Source organism: Rhizophagus irregularis, chromosome 14, assembly GCF_026210795.1.
Source record: "Rhizophagus irregularis chromosome 14, complete sequence".
Taxonomy (NCBI): domain Eukaryota; kingdom Fungi; phylum Glomeromycota; class Glomeromycetes; order Glomerales; family Glomeraceae; genus Rhizophagus; species Rhizophagus irregularis.
Genome location: NC_089442.1, coordinates 4,045,631 through 4,069,829, shown reverse-complemented (window position 1 = coordinate 4,069,829; position 24,199 = coordinate 4,045,631). Strand labels below are relative to the sequence as shown.

At 28.3% G+C, this 24,199-nt stretch overlaps 3 protein-coding genes across 3 annotated transcripts; 1 reads left to right on the top strand and 2 right to left on the bottom strand.

The window, feature by feature from the left end:
• Positions 1-4,496: 4,496 nt before the first annotated feature.
• Positions 4,497-5,042, bottom strand: OCT59_006583 (uncharacterized protein; the record flags this gene model as incomplete). Its single annotated transcript, XM_066141348.1, has 1 exon — positions 4,497-5,042. One exon carries the CDS (start codon positions 5,040-5,042, stop codon positions 4,497-4,499), a length of 546 nt encoding a protein of 181 aa, XP_065998144.1.
• A 1,913-nt stretch (positions 5,043-6,955) lies between these two features.
• OCT59_006582 (uncharacterized protein) lies at positions 6,956-15,993 on the bottom strand (the record flags this gene model as incomplete). Its single annotated transcript, XM_066141347.1, has 33 exons — positions 6,956-7,181; positions 7,258-7,347; positions 7,420-7,568; positions 7,651-7,734; positions 7,800-8,134; positions 8,207-8,284; positions 8,351-8,450; positions 8,521-8,569; positions 8,647-8,750; positions 8,828-8,962; positions 9,045-9,168; positions 9,251-10,149; positions 10,233-10,358; positions 10,422-10,613; positions 10,675-10,770; positions 10,840-10,929; positions 11,008-11,060; positions 11,124-11,198; positions 11,255-11,285; positions 11,351-12,150; positions 12,238-12,643; positions 12,737-12,959; positions 13,035-13,242; positions 13,317-13,348; positions 13,411-14,059; positions 14,124-14,185; positions 14,271-14,622; positions 14,711-14,783; positions 14,859-15,042; positions 15,122-15,307; positions 15,380-15,572; positions 15,660-15,821; positions 15,951-15,993. 33 exons carry the CDS (start codon positions 15,991-15,993, stop codon positions 6,956-6,958), a joined length of 6,609 nt encoding a protein of 2,202 aa, XP_065998143.1.
• A 7,545-nt stretch (positions 15,994-23,538) lies between these two features.
• OCT59_006581 (uncharacterized protein) lies at positions 23,539-24,046 on the top strand (the record flags this gene model as incomplete). The annotated part of the gene is made up of 2 exons (XM_066141346.1): positions 23,539-23,668; positions 23,907-24,046. The coding sequence occupies 2 exons, from the start codon at positions 23,539-23,541 to the stop codon at positions 24,044-24,046; spliced, it is 270 nt and encodes an 89-aa protein (XP_065998142.1).
• Between the last annotated feature and the right edge of the window lie 153 nt (positions 24,047-24,199).

The window sequence follows — 24,199 nt, the reverse complement described above, 5'->3', positions numbered from 1 at the left end:
ACAAATATGGAAATCAAATAAAAGTGATTGCTAGTAAAGTTTCTTTACATTTATTTTAAAATTAGATATAAATTAAAGGTACGTTTCTCGATATGCCTTTTTTTAGCCAATAAAATATTTATTTCCAAACGATATAGTCCCATTAAATCGTAAGCGCAAGGCTAATGAACAGATGCTTGGGAAAGTTTTTGGAATAGTCACTGACGCTGAAAATTTTATTTCATAGAATGCTCGAAGATAAGCCAAGCTTCAAATTATCGGAACTGGTGGTCGTTGTAAAGTTCTCAGCCACATTGTTTGGCTATTGGAGGAGGCGCAAAAGTCAGACTCTGCTGCTACTGTAAGTAACGAGAGGGAAATAAAAAGGGTGAGGTAATTGAGCAATCTTGCGGAAAAATCAGATACTGTAGATAGATCGTAGGTCTTAGTATAAAAATTCGTCATACTGTATATCACGGGCGAAGTTGTATTTATTTTATTTAGCACTTCGTTCACTTGTATAATGGGAAGATTCCCAAATTTGTATTTATCTTTTATCTGTATTAATAAAAAATTTTCTTAGCAAAATTTATATTATGGGACCATTTACACGCTAACACGCGCACATTCGTGAAAAATGGTATAAAATATTAATGGCAAAATTAATTTTAGATATTGCTAAAGAAATAGTGTGTAACCATGCTACCTGTTCTGCGCACGATAATAGAGAAGGTGAATATCTTTCCGAAAAATATGTCAATAGTAAGACCCATGCTTTGGATCATTTATGATTTTATGGTCTGCAAATCTCACTAATAGTAAAACATTAGTGCCCGTGGTATGCAGTTGAAAATCGTCGCACCCAAAAAAAGGGTCTTTGCCTAAGGATGTTCTTATTGTCAAAGGTCAGGCCAAAAATGTACCTCAGTCCAAAAATATGGTAAACCACTAAACCACGATATAATATTGACTTAGCAAAAAATATTGCACAAGAGCGAGGTGGTATAAATAGAATGAACACCCTCGAGGACTAGAACTCGACATCTACTATCCACAGTTTGGATTTGCTAGAAATACAAGGCAAACAACATGAGCAACATGTAAAACACTTTCATAAAGACCCGGTAAAATTTGATGCATGTTCAGATCAAAAGGAACTCTGTGAAGAGAATGGGATTTGCTCTAAGATATGTTTGGTATTACGAGGATCCATACGTAGTCATTCCAAATCATCTTTGAGAGTTGGGTCTTGTTGGATAAAAAACTTGAGATTTCACTCATTTATTCGACTATAATTTTATTCATCCGGAATTACGCAAAAATAGAATAAAAATTCTCAAGCACACATAACGCGTCGACCGCGTCGTATACATGTTAAAAATCACAATCCCAATGTGAGCTCAAACAAATTATTAATATATTTGTTTAAACTATCTACACTAATGTTATCAACACTAACTCCATGATCCGATTTCTTGTCGCGATATTTTATTCTGTAATTTGGTAAATTTGGTAATTTATAACTTTTTTTTAAAAAAAAATGACCTTAGAGATTAAAGCGCAAATGAGGGTCAGGACTAGGATTTGTCCCATTTTGAAGTTGTCTATTAGATTAAATAATGATAATCTTTAAATTCCAGCCAGAGCTCTCACCTTCATATAAACCCCTCATACCGATATAATAAAATATCATAGAAACAATTCTATCCCAAAATAACCACTTGCCCTAAACTAGCCTTCGCGCACTACAAACCTTTCCCGCGAGACAAATCTGTGTCCCCACAAATTCCTCCTTTCTGCCTGTGACGCTTCCATAACTGGGCAAATTCATAATTAGTTATTATCAAGTTTGCGCACGAAAATTCCATCCATAACGTAGAATTTATACCAAACATTTTGGCGCTGGTAAATTTTTTCGAGCAGTGTCACTTTTTATAGTCTTAAACAAGAGGTATTAATATATTAATACCTCTGTATATATTAGTAAAAATATATACAACTTGGTATTCAACTATTATGAATTTTCTTTCTTACTAAATCAAGCATTATACATATAAATAAAGATTCTATTAAAATGTCAAAAACCATGTCAAATATTTAATTTGTACAAAATCTCGTTAATTCACCTATGTTTTGGAAAGTTTAATAGTATTAAACAAGAAATTCTAAATAATTTCTTTAAAAAATACCAAAATTGGAGAATCCCAATAGCATAAAAAAAAAATCACCTAGAATTTCATTCAATAAACAATTATTAGAAAGATTAGATAGAATAAGAGAAAAATATCAAGATGGATTAGTCTTAATTTATTAATTATAAAATGATTTGATGATTTTATTGAAACTTTTTATAGACCTTTACTATTGTATAATAATAATACATATTACATACTGACTTTCAAGTTTATGATTTAGTGTATATAAATAAAAAATAATATTAACTTATTTTCTGTAGAAAATATTTGATACAAAAAAATAGGGTGAGTTTAAGAAATTATGTTTTAAGTTCTATCGTTTATTAATTACTATTAATTTAAAAATATACAGTTACTGCCATAGTATTGTGATATTATCCCGAATATTCAACACATCTTATTTATTAAGGATATTGTTTTTGTTTAAAAAAAATGGACGCGCACGTATATTCAACCTTATAAATCAGAAATTTAGACCGACAGTTTGTAACTTTCCATCAAATATACTAAGTCCTTCAGATAGTTTATTTGTAAAAAAAAGTGATGAAATGATTATTAGAATTCCTACAATTTATTTGTATAATAAGTCACAAATTCATATAAAGTCATTTAGATTTAAGAAATTACTTTGAAAAAATTTTACAATCACGAGAAGATATGTCTGATGAAATAAAACAAGTGGTTTGAAAATTTTGTTAAATTCTTAAATTACGTTTGTTGAGCGTCGCATTTCACGCGTTCAAGAATGATATGTGCTTAAAAGAAATAGGACATCCTGATGGTGTCAATCAACGTCATTATCGTGAAGAAAATTATCAACACATACCACCGTAAAAGGAGATTATCATTGCCTAAATAAATGTACGATTTACACCGTTGTGAAAATGAAACTTGTCTAATTCAATGTTCAATTCCAAGTTGCCAAAAGAAAATGTCAAAGATCATTTTCATTCTTATTCAAGGAATGAGCATCAATGTCATTAATTATTCGAAGATGAAGGTATATGTAAAGTAGTACTTGATTTAAAAAACATTTCAAGGAACGTTTACAAAGGCATAATTTTAATGTATAAAGTTATTAAAGTTTAATTGATTTCCTTTTATTAGTATGTTTATTAGTGGTTAGGATGTTGAATTTGAAACACATACACATAATGAAAACGGGTTTCATTTTTGTAAAGCAAAATGTCAATTCTGTGGATATTTCGTATGTATTGTATATTTGTAAAAAATTTCATTTATATAAGTCGATATTAGCATTGTAAAAATTTGATATTTTATATTCATTACTTTATCTCTTAGTCGAAACTTTCATTAATAACAATAAAAATTATAAAACAAGTTCAACCTAATTCTGATAGATCAAAAGTTTTCATTTCTCATAAACTTTTCTGAGAACAGGCTTCAAAGGTATTTTAAACCATATTCATAAAAATTGCAAAACTCTATTTACCTATAATAAATACATCCATTCCTCTATCTTAATTTCTAGATTCTTACGAATTTCAAAAAGCCAAACAAAATTGTAGGTTAGGTGTGTTATCTTTATAATAGTGTTTGTTTGGAGTAGCTTAGGGTTAGGGTAAGGAGAGTTGATTTATTTATTTATTTTTTTTTTAAATAGTAACGCGTTTTATTAATTATGTTAATTTACAAAATTTACATATTTAAAATTAAACACCTAGAGCTTGAAATTTTCAAACCCTATAACTAAGTATTTATCGAACTATAACTAAATCTATCTAAAATTTAACGTGTAAAATAAAAAAAAAAAAAAAATTCAAAATATTTCTATCTATAATTAAACGTTCGCTAATTTAACTATTGTATCCCAAGATCTAGCTATATTAATACCGTCTGTGATCGATCCTTTCATTTTATCTAACGTTACTAAACTAATTTGTTTGTGTTTTTTTATTTTTTCTATTTTGTCTAATTTTTCTTTTGTTTTTGGTTTTTTTATTTTTTCCTCTAATTCTTCATCCCGATATTCTTTTGTTATTGTTTCCTTATCGTCTCTTTTCCTCCTTAAGTCTACTTTTTTAATTTGAGCTTTTTCTTCCAGTCTTTTGATTTCTTCGCATCGTGGAATCCATATTCGTTTTTTTATTTCCTCGTACGTGAAGATCCAAAGTTTTTTGATAGTTTCTTTAACTTTTTTCTCTTTTGATAGATCGTTAAATTTTGCGTTATATATCCCTCTTATCAATTCCCATTTTCTACTTTTCCCCAGAAGAATTCTTGAAGGACTTTCTATTATATTGATAAATTCGCAATTATAGTTTCTTAATATTTCAAGTTCTTCACTTTGATTGGAATCGATTAAATTTGTTCTAATTTATATGGTGATTCTCGTATAATTTCATCGATTGAGAATTCATTATCTTCACATAACCATATGTGTTCCCAATCTTCTTTTACCTTTTTCCCACATCGTATACAATTATCTGTATCTATTTTGTTAGTATTCCTTCTATATAAAGTTTTATAAGTGGGTTGTTCTTTGAGTAAATTTTTAATTCTATACGAGCGTTCTTTCGTATCTTTATCGCCACATTGTCTCTGTGAGAATTTAACTCGATTACTAATAAATTCTAGACTTGTTATCCAATCGAATTCTTTACTATAATTGTACATGAATAAATCTTCCAGTTTCTCACTGTTTAGGATTTCGTTTTTCCATATTGCATTCGTAACTAATTTTCTCCACGATCTAAAACCTCCTGTTATTAATTTGTTATTCCAAATTAAGTTATATTCATTCACGATCAAACCTTCCTCTATTAGTTCGAAATTATATTTTATCGTGTTAACTACGTTATTGTCTTTTAATATTTCTTGCATCTCTTTTCTTTTTTCCTTCATCATTCTATACTCTTTTTCACTTGCTTCAATTAGTTCAATATTATTCGTTTCTAATAAGTTTTCGAGAAGGAGAGTTGATTTAGGTTCATAATGACAATGGGTGCGTTTACAAATTCATTTAGATCGGATTGAGCCGACGCCTCAATCCAATCCATATTTACAAATTACAAAATCGATTTGGATCGAATTGAGTTGATCAACCTGATTCATTTAGATCGGATTTTACTATTAAATTTCCAATCCATGGTGTACCCCACGATTAAACATACCGGTACTACTATCCACCAACCTACCACCACATGTTTACCCCCTATGACCCACCTATATAATTTTTTTTTTGATGAAATTTTTTTTTCATGTTAAATTTTCTTTCATATTTCGTTTAAATAATGGAAACAACACTTCATGACAGTGAAACTTTTAATAAAAATAATAACGCGCAAAATTCTACTAAGGCGGACCTTAAAAACAATAAAAAAAAAATCATGGTTTGGTCCAAAAAAATTAAATATATAATTGAAACAAACAAAGAACGTCTTTGAATATTCATTATTATTTAACTTTTAGGTCTAAACTAAAATGTGTTAAGGTGGTATACAAAAATTCAAAATCCGACACCCGTATTTGTAAACACAGATCGGATTTTATAAGAATCTGATTTAATTCAAATGGATCGGCAATCCAATATAAATCCGATCTAAATGAATTTGTAAACGCACCCAATGATAATCACGATACGTAATTATTTGTCATAATATAACACTTTTCTTAATATTACTTTCATTCAACATCAAATTTTGATATGTCGGAAGAGTGCATACAATAAATTTTATTTGATTCAATATAGTGTATTGTCCGAAACTAAATAAAATAAATTGATACACGCATGAGATATAGCAATATTAAACTTATGAAAATCTATATCGTACTATACTGTAACTACATAATTATAGAGCTTTAAATTAAATCAATATAAAAGCTGCAAAAAGATTAGTGGTCTATTTAATATTACAAATAAGGATTTATATGGGCATCAAATGATTTATTGAGCTTGGGGACGAGTCAAAAAATTCTTGAGAGTTAACTCGAGTTACAGAGTTAGAGTCGACTCGACTTGTCATATTATGGATTAATTAAATAATTAAAATCCAATAATAGGCGGGATTAGATTTACTATTTTTTAAGTTTCTATTATGAGAATTTCTTTCTTTATAATGAATCGAGATCACTTAATTTTAGTCCGAGTAAATTACGGACGTTAACTCGAATTCTCCAATTAAAGTATTATAAAGATTATGTTGTTTCTTTTCATAATTCGTAACATTAAAATATAATATCATATAGCAAATAATTTATATTTCAACGCGTCTATAGGTAATCTTATAATTTCTTCATTTACAAATTTCAGACATCATATGAGAACGTGGTTGAAATTTCAACATAATTTATATTGTTAAATCTGTTAAATCTTAATTTCTGGCCAAAATTAATATTTTTTAATCACGTGACAATTAAAATTTACATACCGAACTTCTATATACCGAACTTTTGCCCTTGAACCGCGAGTTCGATATAACGAGGTTTGACTGTAACCCTAAAATAAGTACTCTTAAATTAGTTATATAAGAAGTAACTTTAAAAGAGTTCTTACGTTCAGACATTAATTAATTTTTATATTAGAATTTATTTTCACAATGTAATAATTTTAACCCAATAAATTTAACCCAAATTCGTATCTTATAATTTTTATATAATAATAAACCAAGCAACGCATTTTATTTAATAAAGTTCTTATTTTATTTAAATTTAACTCAATGTAACTTGTTGTGGAAAAGGTGGCAGCTTTTCTCGCACGGAAACAATAATTGAAAATTTTAAACCTAATTTATCCACTAATGGCACTATTGTACTTATTATTATACTTTCTTTAGCAAAGATGGTTTGTGTTTTCTTAAGCTTTCTGCTACGTTAGTAAAATGAATCACTAATTTATTTGCATCGTTAACACGAGTAAATTGGCATCGTAGAGAATCGGATGATGAATTCTGTGGATGATAAGATTGTGCAATTTTTGCCATTTCTTCTAAAGTGCCACTATGCGAATCGCTGCCAAATAATACTGTATAAAGATATAATGGAGATCTGAAATTTCCAAGGATTTTTAATTAAAAAATAAGATCGTTAACATATTTTATTAAAAAAAAAAATGACAAAATACCCTTTTTCTTTATTTTGTTTACAAATAGCATGAAGTTGATTTGTTGGAATATAGCATTCTCCATCAGATAAAAATATAATGACATTTGTTCTAAAAGAAAATTTAAAAAGAATAAGTTATACCGAAAAGTTTTAATATTTTAACAAATTCGAAAGAACATACTTTTTAGAATCAAAATGAGCTTCAATCAAAGATCCAGCTTTCGTAATTGCACTATCATAATTTGTTCCTAACCAAGCTTCGTATTGGAGCATTGAATTTAACAAAACTTTCGGATCTGTTAAATCTTGATATTCAAATGGAACGCTAGACTGTAATATTTTGATGATTAGCGTGTACTTTTAAATAAATGCAAGTCCAATTTTAAATGTTGATATGTGTAAAACTAAATACCCAATTGTTAAACAAGATTAATGAAATACTATCAGGAATAGTTATTTGAGCAGAATTTCTACGTGCGTCCATAAATGAGTATACCTATATTAATAATAAATTTAATCAATAAAAATAATGATAAATAATTAAATATCATTTAATACTACCGCCTGATAAACTGCGCCAATCCTATTATTATGTTTCTTTTTTAAGTCGTCATAAATTAGAAAACCTGGAATCGGTTTAATACCTTGCATACTCATAGACGCTGAACGATCCAAGACCAAAATAATGTGAAAAGCAGCATTTGGATTTTCACAATTAAAATGATGTCCATCTAAAGATATATATCCATAATTGATTGGAGGGCTTGAACTTGGATTGAGTGGAGCATGGAAAAGTTGTAATTCACAAAATTTAGTATCAGAATTATGATGCTTATCGTCGGGACATTCATAATCGCATTTTTCAAATTCTTGTTGATCTTGAACGGAATAAGGATCTTAGAAAATATTAAACAGTTAAGATATATGTATATATAGGCGATAGAGTAATTAATTTATATATGTTGTACCTTTGAAGCCTGTTCGCTTCCAGAAAAGCTTGTGAGAAATGAAATCTTTCGGCTCATTGGGATTAGGCAAAACGTTCTCTGATAAATAATAATAATAATAATAAGTAAATAAGTTCACTTAGGACAAAAGGGTTTATAGATTACCATTTATGTGTTGTATATCTTGACCTTGATTCCCCAATTTACAATTTTCGGCATTTTGACAGTAATCAATATGACGATGTCTACCTAAATCTTTACAAAACTAATATAAAAAAAAAATCAACATAAATAGGAAATTATCAATTATAACTTTATAATTATGTAAAACTCACTAAATTGCAAAGAACAAATGTTCCTTGATCACCAACTCTTAATTTATATCTAACAATTAGACATCTTAATTAAAAAAACAAATATCATATTTACTGTATTATTTTTTAATGATCAATATATCATACCCTGCATATTCAAACTCATTATCTTCTCCTGTAAATTCAGTTTGTGTCATATTTCCATGTCTCGTGTCATGAGTTTGTTGTGTGTGTCCATAGGGTAATGTACACTAATTTTTTATAGTTTTAATATTTTAATTACCAAAAAATGAAATTAAATAATTAAACATAATTTCTTAATACATACATAATATTCACAAAACTGGCATTTTGTATCACAATAATGAAATCCATTTTCCTTATGCGTATGTTTTCCAGTATGTTTAAATTCATTTGGAGGAATCTTTTTATTACATTTTAATCTTTCACTTAACTGAATATACTATTATAAATAACAAAACTTTAATACATTTTTGTATTATACCAACTATAAAAATTAGAACTTTATATGCATTAAATTGTACCTTTGTAAATGTAATGGAAGTTTCTTCGACTAAACCTTTATAAGTTTCTTCTTGCTCTTTAGGTTCAGTTACCACTTGACATATACCTTTATCTTCACATAATTCACGACATTGATGCTCATTCCTTAAATCAAAAAAAAAATTTTTTTTTTTAATTAATGACATTTATTTGAAAAAATAATGAAAATAATCATAATAATACATACCCACAAAAATGATTAACCTCGGAAAAAGCATGAAAATGATCATCACTTTGACATCTTTCTTTGCAATTCGGAATTGGACACTGAATTGGACAAATTGTATTCTCACAACGATGCGAATCGTGTTCTTCTTCATATGATATAATACATTTATTTGGACATTGATAAACTCCTTTTGGGGTAGATGCTGATAATGAACAATCTTTTCCACAATAGTGACGTTTTGATTGACATAAATGTTCATCGTCATCATGTTCAATTTCCTTTGAACAAACTTTTTGACAATTGCGCTTATCATCAAGACTACATGGTTTACCACATAAATGGCTTATTTTGTCACAAGCATGTTTTCCTTCATGTCCAGCTTTGTGACTACACTTCGGAATTAAATTGTCGTTATGGGCTTCAGTAAAGTGACAAAAAAAATGACACTTATGATCGGTTAAACAGTCATGATTTTCTTTGTGATCCCGATTTTTGACACATTTCAAACCACATTGATGGCATGTTAATCCACACAAGGTCCATAGGAGTGAGAGTTTGCTTATTTCTTGCTCCATTTCATACTTTCCATTAACAACATCACTGTTATCTTGTGGAAATTTAGCAGTATTTTGCATATACCAATTTTGAACACGTGAAGTTCGACGACCAATAATATACTTAAAGAATCTATCAAGGTTAGAAAACCATTCATTGTCATCAGATGATTCTCTTCGTGGTTGAACAATTTCTTCAAAATAGTTTCTTAATTTATTAGAAAGTTGAATACAAGTTTCATATTTATTATCATATAACCAGATATTAGAGTCTGGTAATAATTTAGTTGATTTTTCCAAGTTATTCAAAACGTCACATAAGTTAATTATTGGGTCATCAATTGGTTCTCCAGAATCGTGATTCTATTTGAATAAAAAATTAGATATACCTCTCATCAAGAATTTAATATCAGATATTGTGTGCATTAAATAAAATTTAAATTTACCACAAGGTGTTCAATGATAGAATCTTTTTGTTCTATACCATAAGAAACAGCGATTGGAAATAATCTTTTTAATGTTGCAACGCGAATTTGTATGAGGTTTTCGTCCAATGAACCCCAATCACATATCTAAGTTTACATCCAATTATGAGAATATTTTTTTAATTATCTTTATTTAATGTTTACACAAACCTTCAATTTAGCCATGATTACTTTTGTATTTTGCAAGAAAGCTCTTGCATTTTCATATTTCGTTTCCAGTTTATCCAGAGTTGTTTTAAATATTGATAACTTTTTAAACCATGCGGTATCACCAAAAACAGGCCAAGGTATAATATCCAATCCATTTCCATACATTCTTGTAATAAAATTATCTTCACCTTCCTAAAACATTCAATTAGTTTTATTTTTTTAAAGAAATAGACAAATAAAATTTTTTAATTACCTTTGAAACTAATTGATCAAATTTCGATTGAAACTCTCTAGTAATACCATTTCTATCTACTTTAGGCACGTCTTTAATGATAACACAAAGTCTTGCCTATAATAATTAATGGGCAATGACTTTTTAATATTATAGTTTAAATAATTATTTATAATCATGATTTACCTGAAATATCTTTGGATCGGACTCAAATAATTTTGCACCATCTTGAAATTTTTGAAACATTGATATATCTCTATTTATGGTAAATTGATTCTTTGGAATTAAATAATTTATTATTCATATTAGTAACATGTAAAACAAAAGCGGGTTAGCAAAACAGACGATATTTACTTTAAAAAGAATAAGATTTGAAACAACTGTATTAAAGAGTGCTAAAAACATATCTAAGGATAATAAACATTCTCATTAGTTGATAATAAAAGGGATGAATTGTAAGAGATATATACCTTCTTGTGGAGTTCTTTCAAGAGATTTTAATCCTTCAAAGTCGAGCGCAACATAGATACATTCTTGTGTATTTACTATAATAAAAGTTAATAAAATATCAATAAAAAAATATATATTTTTTAAAAATTACCTAATGACATCCATACGCCTTCAGTACAACGCTAAAAACAAATTAGTTAAAAATTTAGAATTAATAAAAAGACTTAAAAAAGAATAATTATTATACCATTGCTGATCCATCAAATGTAGTTCCAACAATATGGTTTAGCATAAATGATTTCCCACACGATTGTTCGCCCATGCTTGAAATAACTTTTACTTTTTTATTACCAAAATGCTTGAAGATTCCTTCATACCATCCAAAAGATATATTTTTTGATATAATGTTTACATGACGACCATCTTCAAGTTCAATTAGATAATTTTCATTCGAAGATAATCCATCTTTAAGTGGTTGAAATAAATTGTTTCTTGTTACAGCTATTTGTATGGGAATTAGACAACAAAGTTGAATAATCCACTCTCCTAATTGATATTCTGATGAAAATTTCTTCTGAAAATTCGCATCTTCAACATCAAGTTCCTGAAATGTAATCACTGATGTAGAAAACTTTTTTAGGATTGATGCGGGTTTTTTTGTAGAATCCTTCAAATTTTCAAACATTTTAGTGATATATTCTTCAAATTTTTCGTCGTAATCTTCAACATCATCATCAATATCGAGAACTATTTTCAAACTAAGAGGGCGACTTTGTTTAGGATCGATACAGTTATCAATTGGATATTTTTCAAACATTAATTTATAGGCATTAATAAGATCATTTAGGTTTGTTCTCTGAAGCGTAGGTGACTTTTTTTGCATGCATTTTTGGAAACGAAATTGAGCTTTTTCAAGAGTAAGTTTGACTAATAAAGAATTCAAACACCCATTCTGTAAATCGAGTGAGATCAAATGAGTCTGTCGGTCATTAATACAGGAAATTTGAAGAGACTCCAAGGATTTAAAATTTGATGGTAAATCAATAACTGAAATAACAACAACAACAACAACAATAATAAATATTAAATTTAGTATAAATTTTTATATCATAAAATAAATTTTTAATTACACACCTTTACTAACAGAACCTCCAAAATTTTCGGAAAAATAAACGTAAACACGATTAATTTTCTTAATTTCATTATAATCTTGGTGTTCTTTATTACCAGTAAAAATAATTGAATCAGCTTCTTCAGGTCTAACTTCCACAAATGCCATGATACAAGAACCGTCTGGAGAACTTAAAACATTAACCAAATTAAATGGAAAATTACAAACTGCTGGTCGGAATTGTCGAGTTATGACATTAAAAATACGTGCTCGTCCATTATTCTCAACAAAGCATAGTTCCTCAGTATCTTTGATGAATAGAAAATATTTAATGTTCGGTATACTATTATTATACCATTGCAATAATTGAATATTTGCATTGCGTCCATATAATATTGATCGATTATCATCAAAAGAAAATACATCAAACTGATTATCATAATTTTTTTTTAAAAAAAGAAAAGAAATGCTATTAGACAAAAAATGCAAAAATTAAATAAACTAGGGATTTCCAACAAATACCTTAACTTCTTTCGTATTATATATTGCGAGGAACCCTTTTGGCTCATTAATTGCAGTAATAAAATTTTCATCTGTATTCAATATTTTAAATGGTTTAATAGTCGAATGTGATTTAAAATTTTGTGCCAATGGTTGTGCAGTATCAAAGAATATTTCGATTCTTTGCATTTTTTTATTGTAAAGCACAAGAAGAAATTTACGCTTATCGAATTGAGATATTTTTCTATAATTACAAAAATGATATTAGATATTGTTACTCTTAAAAGATTTAATTTTAAATTATTTATTAATATCTTACTTAAAATCATAGTACTGAGGATCAATGCGAAATGATATACCATATTGATTCATGTTAGAAAGTAAAATTGGACATGGAATATGAGACTCATTTTCTTGAATCTGAAGCTTATCTTCTTCTTTTAATGATGTTTCATAAATAGTTATCTGCAGTTGGTTTGGTTGAAGCTCTTCAATATCATATTCAACCACAAAGTATGCAAATGATTCTATAAAATAAAATATTATTTTATAACCTGATTTATTAAAAAGTATATTCAAGTAATATAAGAAAATAGATTACTTTTTACATTTAATACAATTAATCGCATAGAGCTACAAAATGTGTAATAAATTATTAGAAAATATATATAAAGAATAATTTCTAAAAAACTCACCCATCTTTATATTTAATTTCTATTTCATTACATATTTTTTCAAACATATTTTTCTCAATTATTTTTTCTTCTTCTTCGTATTCTCGCTTTAATTTATCTTCTATTAGTTTGTTATTTCGAGTATTATTCAAAATTTTTTGAAGATTTTCGGGAAAATCATTTTTTTTCCATTTATTATATTCTTCAAAGAAAGTATTTATAATTAATTCTTTAATATCATCATTTCCTTTAAATAATTCAAATTTTACGAGTTCTTGAATAAATTCTTCATCTGATTTGTCTTTGGTCTTCTGTTTTGCTTTATTGATATTTGGATCGCCAAGTACCCATCGCATTGCCTTATCGAATTTAGAATCACTAGGTGTCCAATTGAATTTTGATTGTATTTGTTGTGTATATTTTTCAAGCAATTTTTTTAAGTCAGTTTCGTCATCTGTGAACATATTACGAAAAGTTTTTACTACATATGATTCTGTTATTCCATAATCATTTTCTCCTGCTTCGTTGACTTTTTCCAGTATATCCTCAATGAAGGTATATGTTAAATTATACCTTTTTTTCATTATATTCCAATTTTTTGAGTTAATTTTAATCTCTTTTTTAATTTGATTTTCTATTTCGGGATATTTTGTTCGAATTCTTTCGAAAACTACATAATTAAAAATACAGTAAATATTGCCGGTTTATTAATGATTGTTTTATTTTATATTTACCCGTATCGCTCATATTTGTTTGTGATAATGAACTATCCTGTATAATACATTTGTCAAAATTACTATATATTTCATATATGAAAGAAGTTAGTTAATGATAACATAAATGTATAAATTAATTCAAATAAATATTATTAATATGCGCACCTCTCAAAGACACATAGTTTTATTGATGCCATTTGTTGAATGATTTTGAAGTCCTCATCGATAGCACTTTTTTCTTGAATCATCTTCAATTTATTTCGCATTTTAGCAGCAGATATTTTTTCGTGCAATGGAATTAAAAGTTCTTCCATTTTTAATCCATGTTTAACAAATAATTCCAATGCTTTCATATCCATCCTATTACGATCAATAAGTAAATAACGATCTTGCAATTTAGTTTCAAGATCATCTGGAAACTGTTTTGCAGAAATATATGAAGTTTTCCTTTTTAAATTCCAAGTTTTCTTTATCAGTTGCCGAGTGACGAATGATTGATTCGTAGTAGATTCAACAACTAAGAATAAAATAGGTTTATTTAACTTTCAATAAATAAAAGATAAATATCAGCTTAAGTCAAAGTAAAAAATTTTATAATACTGTACCTATTGGATTTAATGGGACATCATCTTCCATTTGATTATTAATTTCGATCTTGATTTCGTTAGACAGATTCACCTTTATATGAAAAAATTAATAAAAAATTATTAATAAATTATAGACTTATATATTTATTTAATATAAAAATTAAACCTTAAATCCATTATCAATTTTGAAATCATCTTTTTCTTCTTGGCTTTTCTTTACTTCAAATCTATAATGTATATCATCATCATCATCTGAGTTATTACAAGAATTTTCTAAATTTAGATCAAAATTTTCTAAATCTTTATCGCTCATAAAACACATCTGATGATCGGTAAGTTTTGTTAGGTATCTAATAAAACAAATTCAAAAATGAAATTAATTATAAAACCCTAAATTTTTAATGCAAAAAAAAAACAAATAAACAATACCTATGTAAATTAACCATATTCCTCTTAATCGGGGAAGAATCATTTGAAGCATTTTCATAGCATCCAATTTCGGGCCAATGAATAATTAAACCCAAATTAGAATTCACTATTGATAAGTAAATTCCTGGACGTAACGAAGGTTGGTTTGTATCACCAATTGATACCGAAGCTGTAAGTGAATCATACCTATAATGAAAATTTGAATTAATTATTTTCGTATATATGATATTATTACAAAATAAGATATATTATATTTACAATTTTTGATCAATTATGTTTCTACTCAACAAGAATTTTGCGATTAAATTGCGATTTCCATAACATCCAATAAGACGAAATGAGATTGAATTCAATTCTGTATAATCAATTTCAGAAATAGACTCGAAACTTGATGGGACCATATCATTGCATAGCTTCCTTAAATATTCCTTGGAAATAATTATCTTATCCACTTCAAGAAATTAAACATATTAAATCACTATTACTTTGCAGAATTTTGCAGAATGTCCTAACAATTTGAATTCACAACTAAACTTACCAATGCCGTTTGAACCTTCATCATTACGTAAGTCCAACAATCGATACAAATTACTAATATAATCAGCTAAGTCGCTCGAAATCTCATTGTAATTAGCTTGCTGTGAAGACGTCGTCAAAGGATTGACATGAATGAAAGAGCCACTCATGCTCTCCTGAACCTCTGAAGAAAGAATAACAAATATTTTTTGAATTAATTCTAATTAATTGTATATTGTTTATTTTATTGAATGCAGATAAGACTTTGAATTAAAAGGCATATAATAAGTAAAAAAAATTATATTATATGTACCATAAGAATCGTTAAAAATCTGTCCAGAATCACGAATTTGCATGATATGTACAAAATTTAATTTTAAACGATAAATCTCATTCCATAGATATCCTTGTATATTTATATAAATAAAAGTTCTAAAATTGTTTTTGGAAACAATCGGCTAAATAAAGCGCCGACATATAATAAATTCATGTGACAATTGGATCCTCTTAATAAGGGAATTCTTAAGACCATACTATGTTTTTTGTTGATAGACGTACAACAAAACGTGAACCGTGAGAAATTGATTTATTTTGAAACGGTGTAATGTGCAACATGCATAAAGTTGAATTTAAAAATCAATATGACGACATCGCTAATGTAAGGAAAAGAAATAAAATAATCAAAAACTTCAAAACTAAAATTAATAGTATATTTATGTAATACTTGCTAAATTGGTAAATGATTATTTAAATATTCACAGAATTGAAACTTTGCATCATAAAATAAAAATGATCAATTTATATGTTTCATGCGTATATTCTCTGATATGTAAATTTTTTTTTTTACAGCATCTTAATTTTTCGCTTAGTTGAAGAAGACATACTGTATATTTACTAATTATTTTGTGCCAGTAAATCGGATTTTTGATCGGTGACTGCGTAACTCAGAATTATGATCGCTTTTTTTAAATTGGGCTAAAACAAACAAAAACAAAGTGGCGATAATATTAGCGATCAACAAGCTCCAGACTGCAAGTTTTCAAATGAAAATACAATTCATAAGTTGATTTCATCCAACTAAGTAAATTAACGAAATCAATTACTACAATTTTATATTGTACATACAGTAGCTTTAACAACCGTGTATTGAAGGTAGTATTATTACGGTTCTGAGCAGATTTAGATATAACTTCGTTAATTATCTGTCGATACAATAAGAATTTAACTATAATCGGCTCGTATTATGTTTGAACTGAGACTCAAATTTATTTATAATAAATTGACAAGAAAATATAGATAGATTGATTGATTAACGAAAGTTAAGAAATATTCTAACGATTTCTTGAGGAATTATAAATCTCTGACTGTGACTACTGTTATATAGTAAGATTTAACATTAATTAATACGAATCAAATATATTTTAAGAATAACATATCGGAAATTAGGCCTTAATTGTTTCCCTAAACTATTAATATTACATAATCTGATTCTCTAAAAACAAAAAAATTTCCTTTTTTATGCGTTTAAGCCCCATGTAGAATCGCGTCTAACCCTCTTTTTATTATGTACAGTATATTATTATGCAAATCACGTCTAACCCATTGTCCCAAGTACTATGATCCGTCAAAATATTTATTGTTTATAACAGATGAGTTTCTAGAGTATTGATGCGAGTATGTATATAATAAAGTGGTCACCAAAAGTATATTTAAGTGGCGTAGTTTAATTTATTGGCTGACAATTGATATGACGGTCCCTCTTACTGATTGCAAAAATATCCCCCAAAATTTTAGGGACTTCCTCTATCGGCCGATATGATTATTAATAAAAAGAACATCGTGGCCGGATTTGTCGAATGTGACATAAGTATAACCACATAAAATTTATTTGACCAATCATAATCATTGTGAATCGTTGGAGTCGTTATACACTTTTACCATGATATTTTATATAAATCAAATTGTTTTAATCGTATGCTAAAAAGAATAAGCATCAGTGTTTATACATGTTCACAAATGTTAGAAACTTATTACAATAATAAATTTTAATATTAAAAGCTTAATTTATAGTCTATATATATATATAATTGCAAATATTTTTAATATTTAGCCCATTAATCGATTATCTTAGGAAAAAAAAATTGTTAATATCTTCTAACCGACAAGATCACTTGACATGTCAAAGTTGATAAATAAAGGTTTCCCTTATACCTTGTTATCTTCTCTGTCTTAGAATTAACATGTTGTTTGTGCTGAAGACATCCGGACATTTTACTTATATTAAAGCCCAATAGCGATAAAAGAGTCAATATAGTTATAGTAATATAGTATCGTGATAATAAAATATTTCTTGGCTTCTGGAACGGCAAAAATAGTTGGATTATACAAAACTATTCTCTGAGAAATATAATGATGGTGCTATTTATGGCCAATAAAAAAAAATATTCTATTATACTATATGATTTAAAGAAAGGAGAGTATAAAATGACAGGCGTCTTACAATTTATTTTTTTGTGGCGCAACCTGCGGTTTGTCGAACTAGTTCGTTAAAAATAGTATTTTTATGTAGCATCATTATTATATTCAGAACAAAATTAACTTTTTAAAACGATACGCTATACTAAAAGAGCCAAATTAATCAGAATCCCGGTAGGTCAAAAGATTTCATTTCTCATAAGCTTTTCTGGAAGAAAACAGGCTTCAAAAATATTTAAAAAGTATTCAAGCTTCTATTTACATATAAGTACATTCAATTTAATTTTCTAGATCCTTATTGTGACAATCATTAATCATGATGTGCAATTATTTGTCACAAATATTGGTAGAATTTCTTTATCCAATGGTCCTAACGCTTTGGCTCACACTTTGACTCACGTTAGCTCGAGTCCTTACTCAAGTGTCGTGTTTTCACTAATACAATTCCCACTAATACCATAGTTTTAACAATATTTACAAGTTCATAAAATGACATTAAAGCTAAAATTATTAATATTATTAATTGAGATGATAAACTAATTAATCAGGTCCTCGATGAATTAAACCATTACGTTCAGTTGCGTGAAAAATAAGTAAATGAAATCAATTTCAGCCAAAAATTTACAATATTTTTATAAAGAACTTCAAAAATAACACATAAAATATTGAAAATTTTTAAACCTAATAAATCTAATTTATCTACTAATGCACCTATTTTATTCATCAATAAAGTTGGTTTTATGTCTTTTAGGCTTACTGTTACGTTAGTAAAAGTGATTAATTAAAGTAACTTCATCAATAGTATGAGCGAATTGACATTGTAGTATATAATGGAGATCTAAAATTTTTAAAAGATTTTTAATTGAAAAGATATTAGGTTATTAAATATATTTTATTAAAAAAATCTGAATATCATACCCTTTTGCTTTAGACAATAGTACGAAGTTGACAGCTACATAATGTATACTGAGACCAAAACTTTGACAACGGCTGAATTCTTCAAATACTTATAAAATTTTTTGCGCTTATATTTTAATCTAAATATATGAGTGAATTTCTGCAAATTAGTAAAATAGGAGAAACATATAAATGTAACAACATTAAATGTTATTACTTCTTGCAATTATACAAAATATTTTTGGGATCTTTTCACCATAATTGTTTCTCATTATATAATATATGGCTCAATAGTAATGCAAATGCAAATAAAAATAAATGACATTTAATAAGGTATAAATTTGTTAATAAGATGCCATCGTCTGAAATGATATATGATTCTACTCTGGGTGTAAATTATTAGAATGGATACTTCATTATATCATTAATTGTACTTTATATTTAATATATTTATAATTATATTACTTGTATATTATTTATTATTTGGTTAAAAGAATTATTAAACAAAAAGTAATTAATTCTATATTCATATTTCATAGTATTTCGATCACCTCCTGGATATACGGTTTCTTTCAATCGTTTGAATTAGTAGTGCGAAAGAAATAAAATATTAAAGGTTTATTTTGAGATCATAGAGATTTCTTATGGCCACTACATGACCAACCATTCGGTCCTGTGAACGATGCATATAGATCCAATAATTAATATGAGATTGTAGACGTATCTTACTGGGATTTAGTTAATCCAGGATCATCCCATACAGGCCATACTGCATCATAATCTAAATTTGTAAAAATCGACATCAAAATTTTAAAATGATGAAAGGATATTCATTGGAAAAAGATTTAAGATTATTAATAAATACAAAATAGATTGATATAGAAATTTTATGTGAAGATGAAAGGGCAATTTAGGAAATCTGGATCGGCAAATTATTGGGCAATAATAAGATTGCCAGCAAAGATCCAAGGACTTTTATTCTCAACTTTCTCGCATATTCTCAAAATTATTACATATATTATTGTAAAAGGACCCTTGATGATCTTTACATATGGATAGCTTAAATTCTTTTATTGTTAAATTAAGGAGAGTCTGTTGATCAGATTTTCATGATGCGATCATACAGTATTAATCCTGCGAATTATATAAAAAGGTGATGTCCTGGTTAGTGAACCCTTTTATCCGCCGTATGCAAGTAAAACGAAAAAATCAAGCAAAATAATAAAACTTACATCATCAATATTATCATTCAAACGAACTCTTATATTCCGCAAAGTAATAATAAGGTATGTTGATTTTATTGCTCAGCTAGCTTCTTGAAAACGATGCTAATCGACGGATTTTCCCTCCTCTATAGATGTTCCAAAATAAAACGGCATACTACTCTTCTTATTATATATCTGCATTTGATCTCGCCGCTGGCCATATTTATATTTGAGCTTCGTAATTTTGGTTTTATTTCATTTGATACTTTGGTGATCGTGTATTCTGTTGCTAGTACTGTATTAATAAATTGAATAAAAATTTTATTAATACTATAAAAAGTTGGATTTAATATCATAAAAGTAGAATGTATTATCATCACGCGTATAATAGGCGCGGTGAAATTATTCAATCTAATCACATGCCTTAACATCACGCTCCTCAATAAATTTGGCGCAGTATACCTAACGACAATGAAAAATAAGCATTTTCACGTGCCTAATTCTTGATGTTTGGCGCAGTATCGTACTGGCGATAAAAAATCGACATACCTTTATTATAACGCATTAAGCAACAAATTTCTAAGAGGTTGGTCAATGATCAGAATTCTCTTCGCCTGTTTCTTCTCTTTCATCTTCATCTTCGCTCCATTAAACTTTGTCATCATTCTTTCATATTCGCTTTCAAGCTCTATATCATCATCGTCCACTTCATTTTCTATATCGTTAAATATAAGGCGGAGTGGAATATTGTGAAAATGAATCGTAGAGGTAAGTATGTAAGTACGAATAGGAAATATTATATTAATTATTTTTTTACCACAGTTGAATTTATGCTGTAGGTTCGAAATTACTTAATCTCGGAGAAGTTCTCTTATGTGAAATAATCTTTTACATAGTGGTAGTGATAAAGATAGACAAAGCTTTCGTAAATATGGGCGGGATAAAATCTAGTGTAGTAAAGAGTATAGGGATGAAAATCTTGTAGTTAGTGATAGAAACAAATTAGCTATAGATATTTTTCGTAAACGTGAGAGAGCGAAGAAATAACTTGATGCTGGAACTCGCATTAAATGGTCTAGGACCCGCGTACTCCCTCCTCTTCGATAGCATCATGCATTTCATTCGCTACCTCTATCATTTTATATTTATTTCATATCTAAAAATTAAAAATTAATAAAGATTTCGCCCTCTAGGGCTTATATTTTTTTAATTATATAATTTTGATTGGCAAAAAGTGTAAGACAAAAAGTTAATTCGTTAAAAATCTTAAATAAAGTTAAGAATTAGATACAAACGAAAATACTCCCTTTGAAATCATAAAACATTAGGGCAAACCAAAAAAAAAAGTGCAGTCATTGTTGAAGCGTACCACCTGGTCGAGCGTACTCATTCAGACGGACTGTAATAACGTCCCGCTTATCCATGATGAATAACCGTAGTTTTTTCCCGACCTTCAATTTAATACCCAGCAGACACTTGCGCAGGGATTATTTACATATTAAATATGAAAACATCCGCAGAATACAAGAGTAACCGTAGTTTTTTCTGCACGAGTAAACCAACTGCACTTTGAAGGAAAAGATTTTTGTTATACGAAAATTTATCGCGAAATCGCGAAATTAATACGGTAAAATAGATAAACTGTACTGTACAGTCAGCTAAACTGTACTGTACGAAAATATTTCAGCCAATCATAACTCATTGTATACTTTTCAATTTTTTTATTTATCGTACAATAAATCTAATTGGTGTTATCACTTCGTACAGTACAGTTTAGCTAACCGTACAGTACAGTTTATATGTATACTCAAGATCTTTTTTATTACAGACCCCGGCGAAAAGAATGGCGGTCAATTTTTTAATAATATATGCAAATTGTAATAATAAATCATTAAAATATTTTTTTATATTCTGAAAGATGGACAAAAAATACATATATTTTATTATTAAATTAATATTTGGTATGGCCTCCATTTGCATCAATACATGCTTTAATACGACGTAGCATGCTTTTAGCGCAATTAATAATTACGGTATTATCAAGATCGTCCCATTCCTTCCTAATTAAGTCAAAAAAATTATTTTTTGAAATATTTTTTTTTGTGCGACCATACTCTTGACCTTTTTCTCAACATTTTTCTTTAAAACAGCCCACACATTCTCAATGGGGTTGAGATCTGGGCTGTAGGAAGGCCAAGGAAGGATCCGACCTGGAAGGTGATCTCTCAAATCATTTTGAACATCACGGGAAGTGTGTATCGGGTCATTATCTTGTTGAAAGACCCATCGACTACCATGTACTTCATTTGCATTATAATATAAATGCTCATTCAAAATTCGGAGGTATAAATGACGATCCAAATTTTCAGTGAACATGTGCATGGCGATTTTTCCCTTAATGCTGATTGCACCCCAACATGAACTTTAAATGGATGTTTTACCATCGGAGCAATTGGTTTTGCATCACGTGACCATGCAGGAAGGTGTTACAAAACATTTGGAGTGTAGTTTCATCGGAAAAAACTACTTTTTTCCAATTAAAGTTCACATGATCATTGGCCCACACCAATCGGTTCTCTCTTGCTTTTTTGTGTCAAAAGAGGAACCCTTCTAGGGAGAACAGAAGCAAATCCAAGGTTTTTAAGCTCACGACGAATGGTACGTTCACTAACCTCAAGCTCAGAATTTTTTTCTTCTTTCATTTCACCTGCTGTAGTGAAATGATTGCGTTTGACGATCTTCCCAATATGGCGGCGTTTTCTGGGGGTTAATTTTCGTGGTCGACCAGAGGACTGATGTACAATAATCTTACCATTTTTTTTAAGGAACTGACATATCGTTCACAGGAGCGTAGGGGAACACCTGTTATTTGTGAAATTTCTCTTGCATTTCGGATATTTTGCCTCCAGAGAAGATTAACAGCATTTCTGTTTTTTTCAAAGGTGGTTAATGTCATTTTGAGAGGAAAAACATCAAGAAAGTTACTTTTTTCATTTATTTTTTTTCTTGTTGTTTTTAAGGTATATGTCACTGACCAATTTGGAAACAATTAATAAATTCCAAATCGGGAAAATGGCCATGTTACAGTCCAAAAAAGAAGTAATATTCCCACCGCCATTCTTTTCGCCGGGGACTGTATAATCACAAATTTGAATTCGATTGGTCAACGACATTACAATTTATAAGTAATCGAAGTAATTTTTCGTTTTATCAATGCAGTTTTGAAGATACCAAAGATCGATCACATAAGATTAAAAATCTTTAAAACAGTTGCTAACGTATAGTATTTTGTATAAGAGGAAAGTAAATGGAATAATTGATGATATGTGTCCTAGATGTAACGAAGATATTGAAGATTGGGAACATATTTGGGTTTGCGAAGCTAATGAGTTTGAGATAGATGAACTTATAAGAAAGTCAATTTACGAGTTTGAATTAAAATTACAAAAAGAAGGTAATGGGGAAGAGATAACGATTTTGAGAGAAATTATTTTTGATTTATTAGAGTGATGGATCAACAATCACAAGTTTTAATTGGGAAGAAAAGGTTTTGGGAATTACTACGTGGAGTATATAATGAGAAGTTTAATAAAATTGCGAAAGAAAAAGAAAAAAAGAGAGTTATTTAAATTTATGGAATTTTTGTTACGAGAATATTAGGTAAAAAATCTGGTTAAAAAGGTGTGAGGTAGTTGCAGAATTAGAAAAAGAGCGGGGTTTGGAAAAAAGAGATTTGAGGAAAAGGAAAGAATCACCAACGAAGGACGATGATGATGGAATAGAAATAGAAAGTAATAATAAAAATAAAAAAACAGATGAAAAGGAAAAATAAAAAAAAGAAATTTTAATAAAAAACTTAAATTAGTAACGAAAGATAGAATGATAGGTACAATCACAGAAGGGATCTCGATCAAGAAAAATTGGCATACTATAGTGAAATTAGTTTAGTTAACCCTATAAAAAAAAAATTCTTTAAAATGTACTT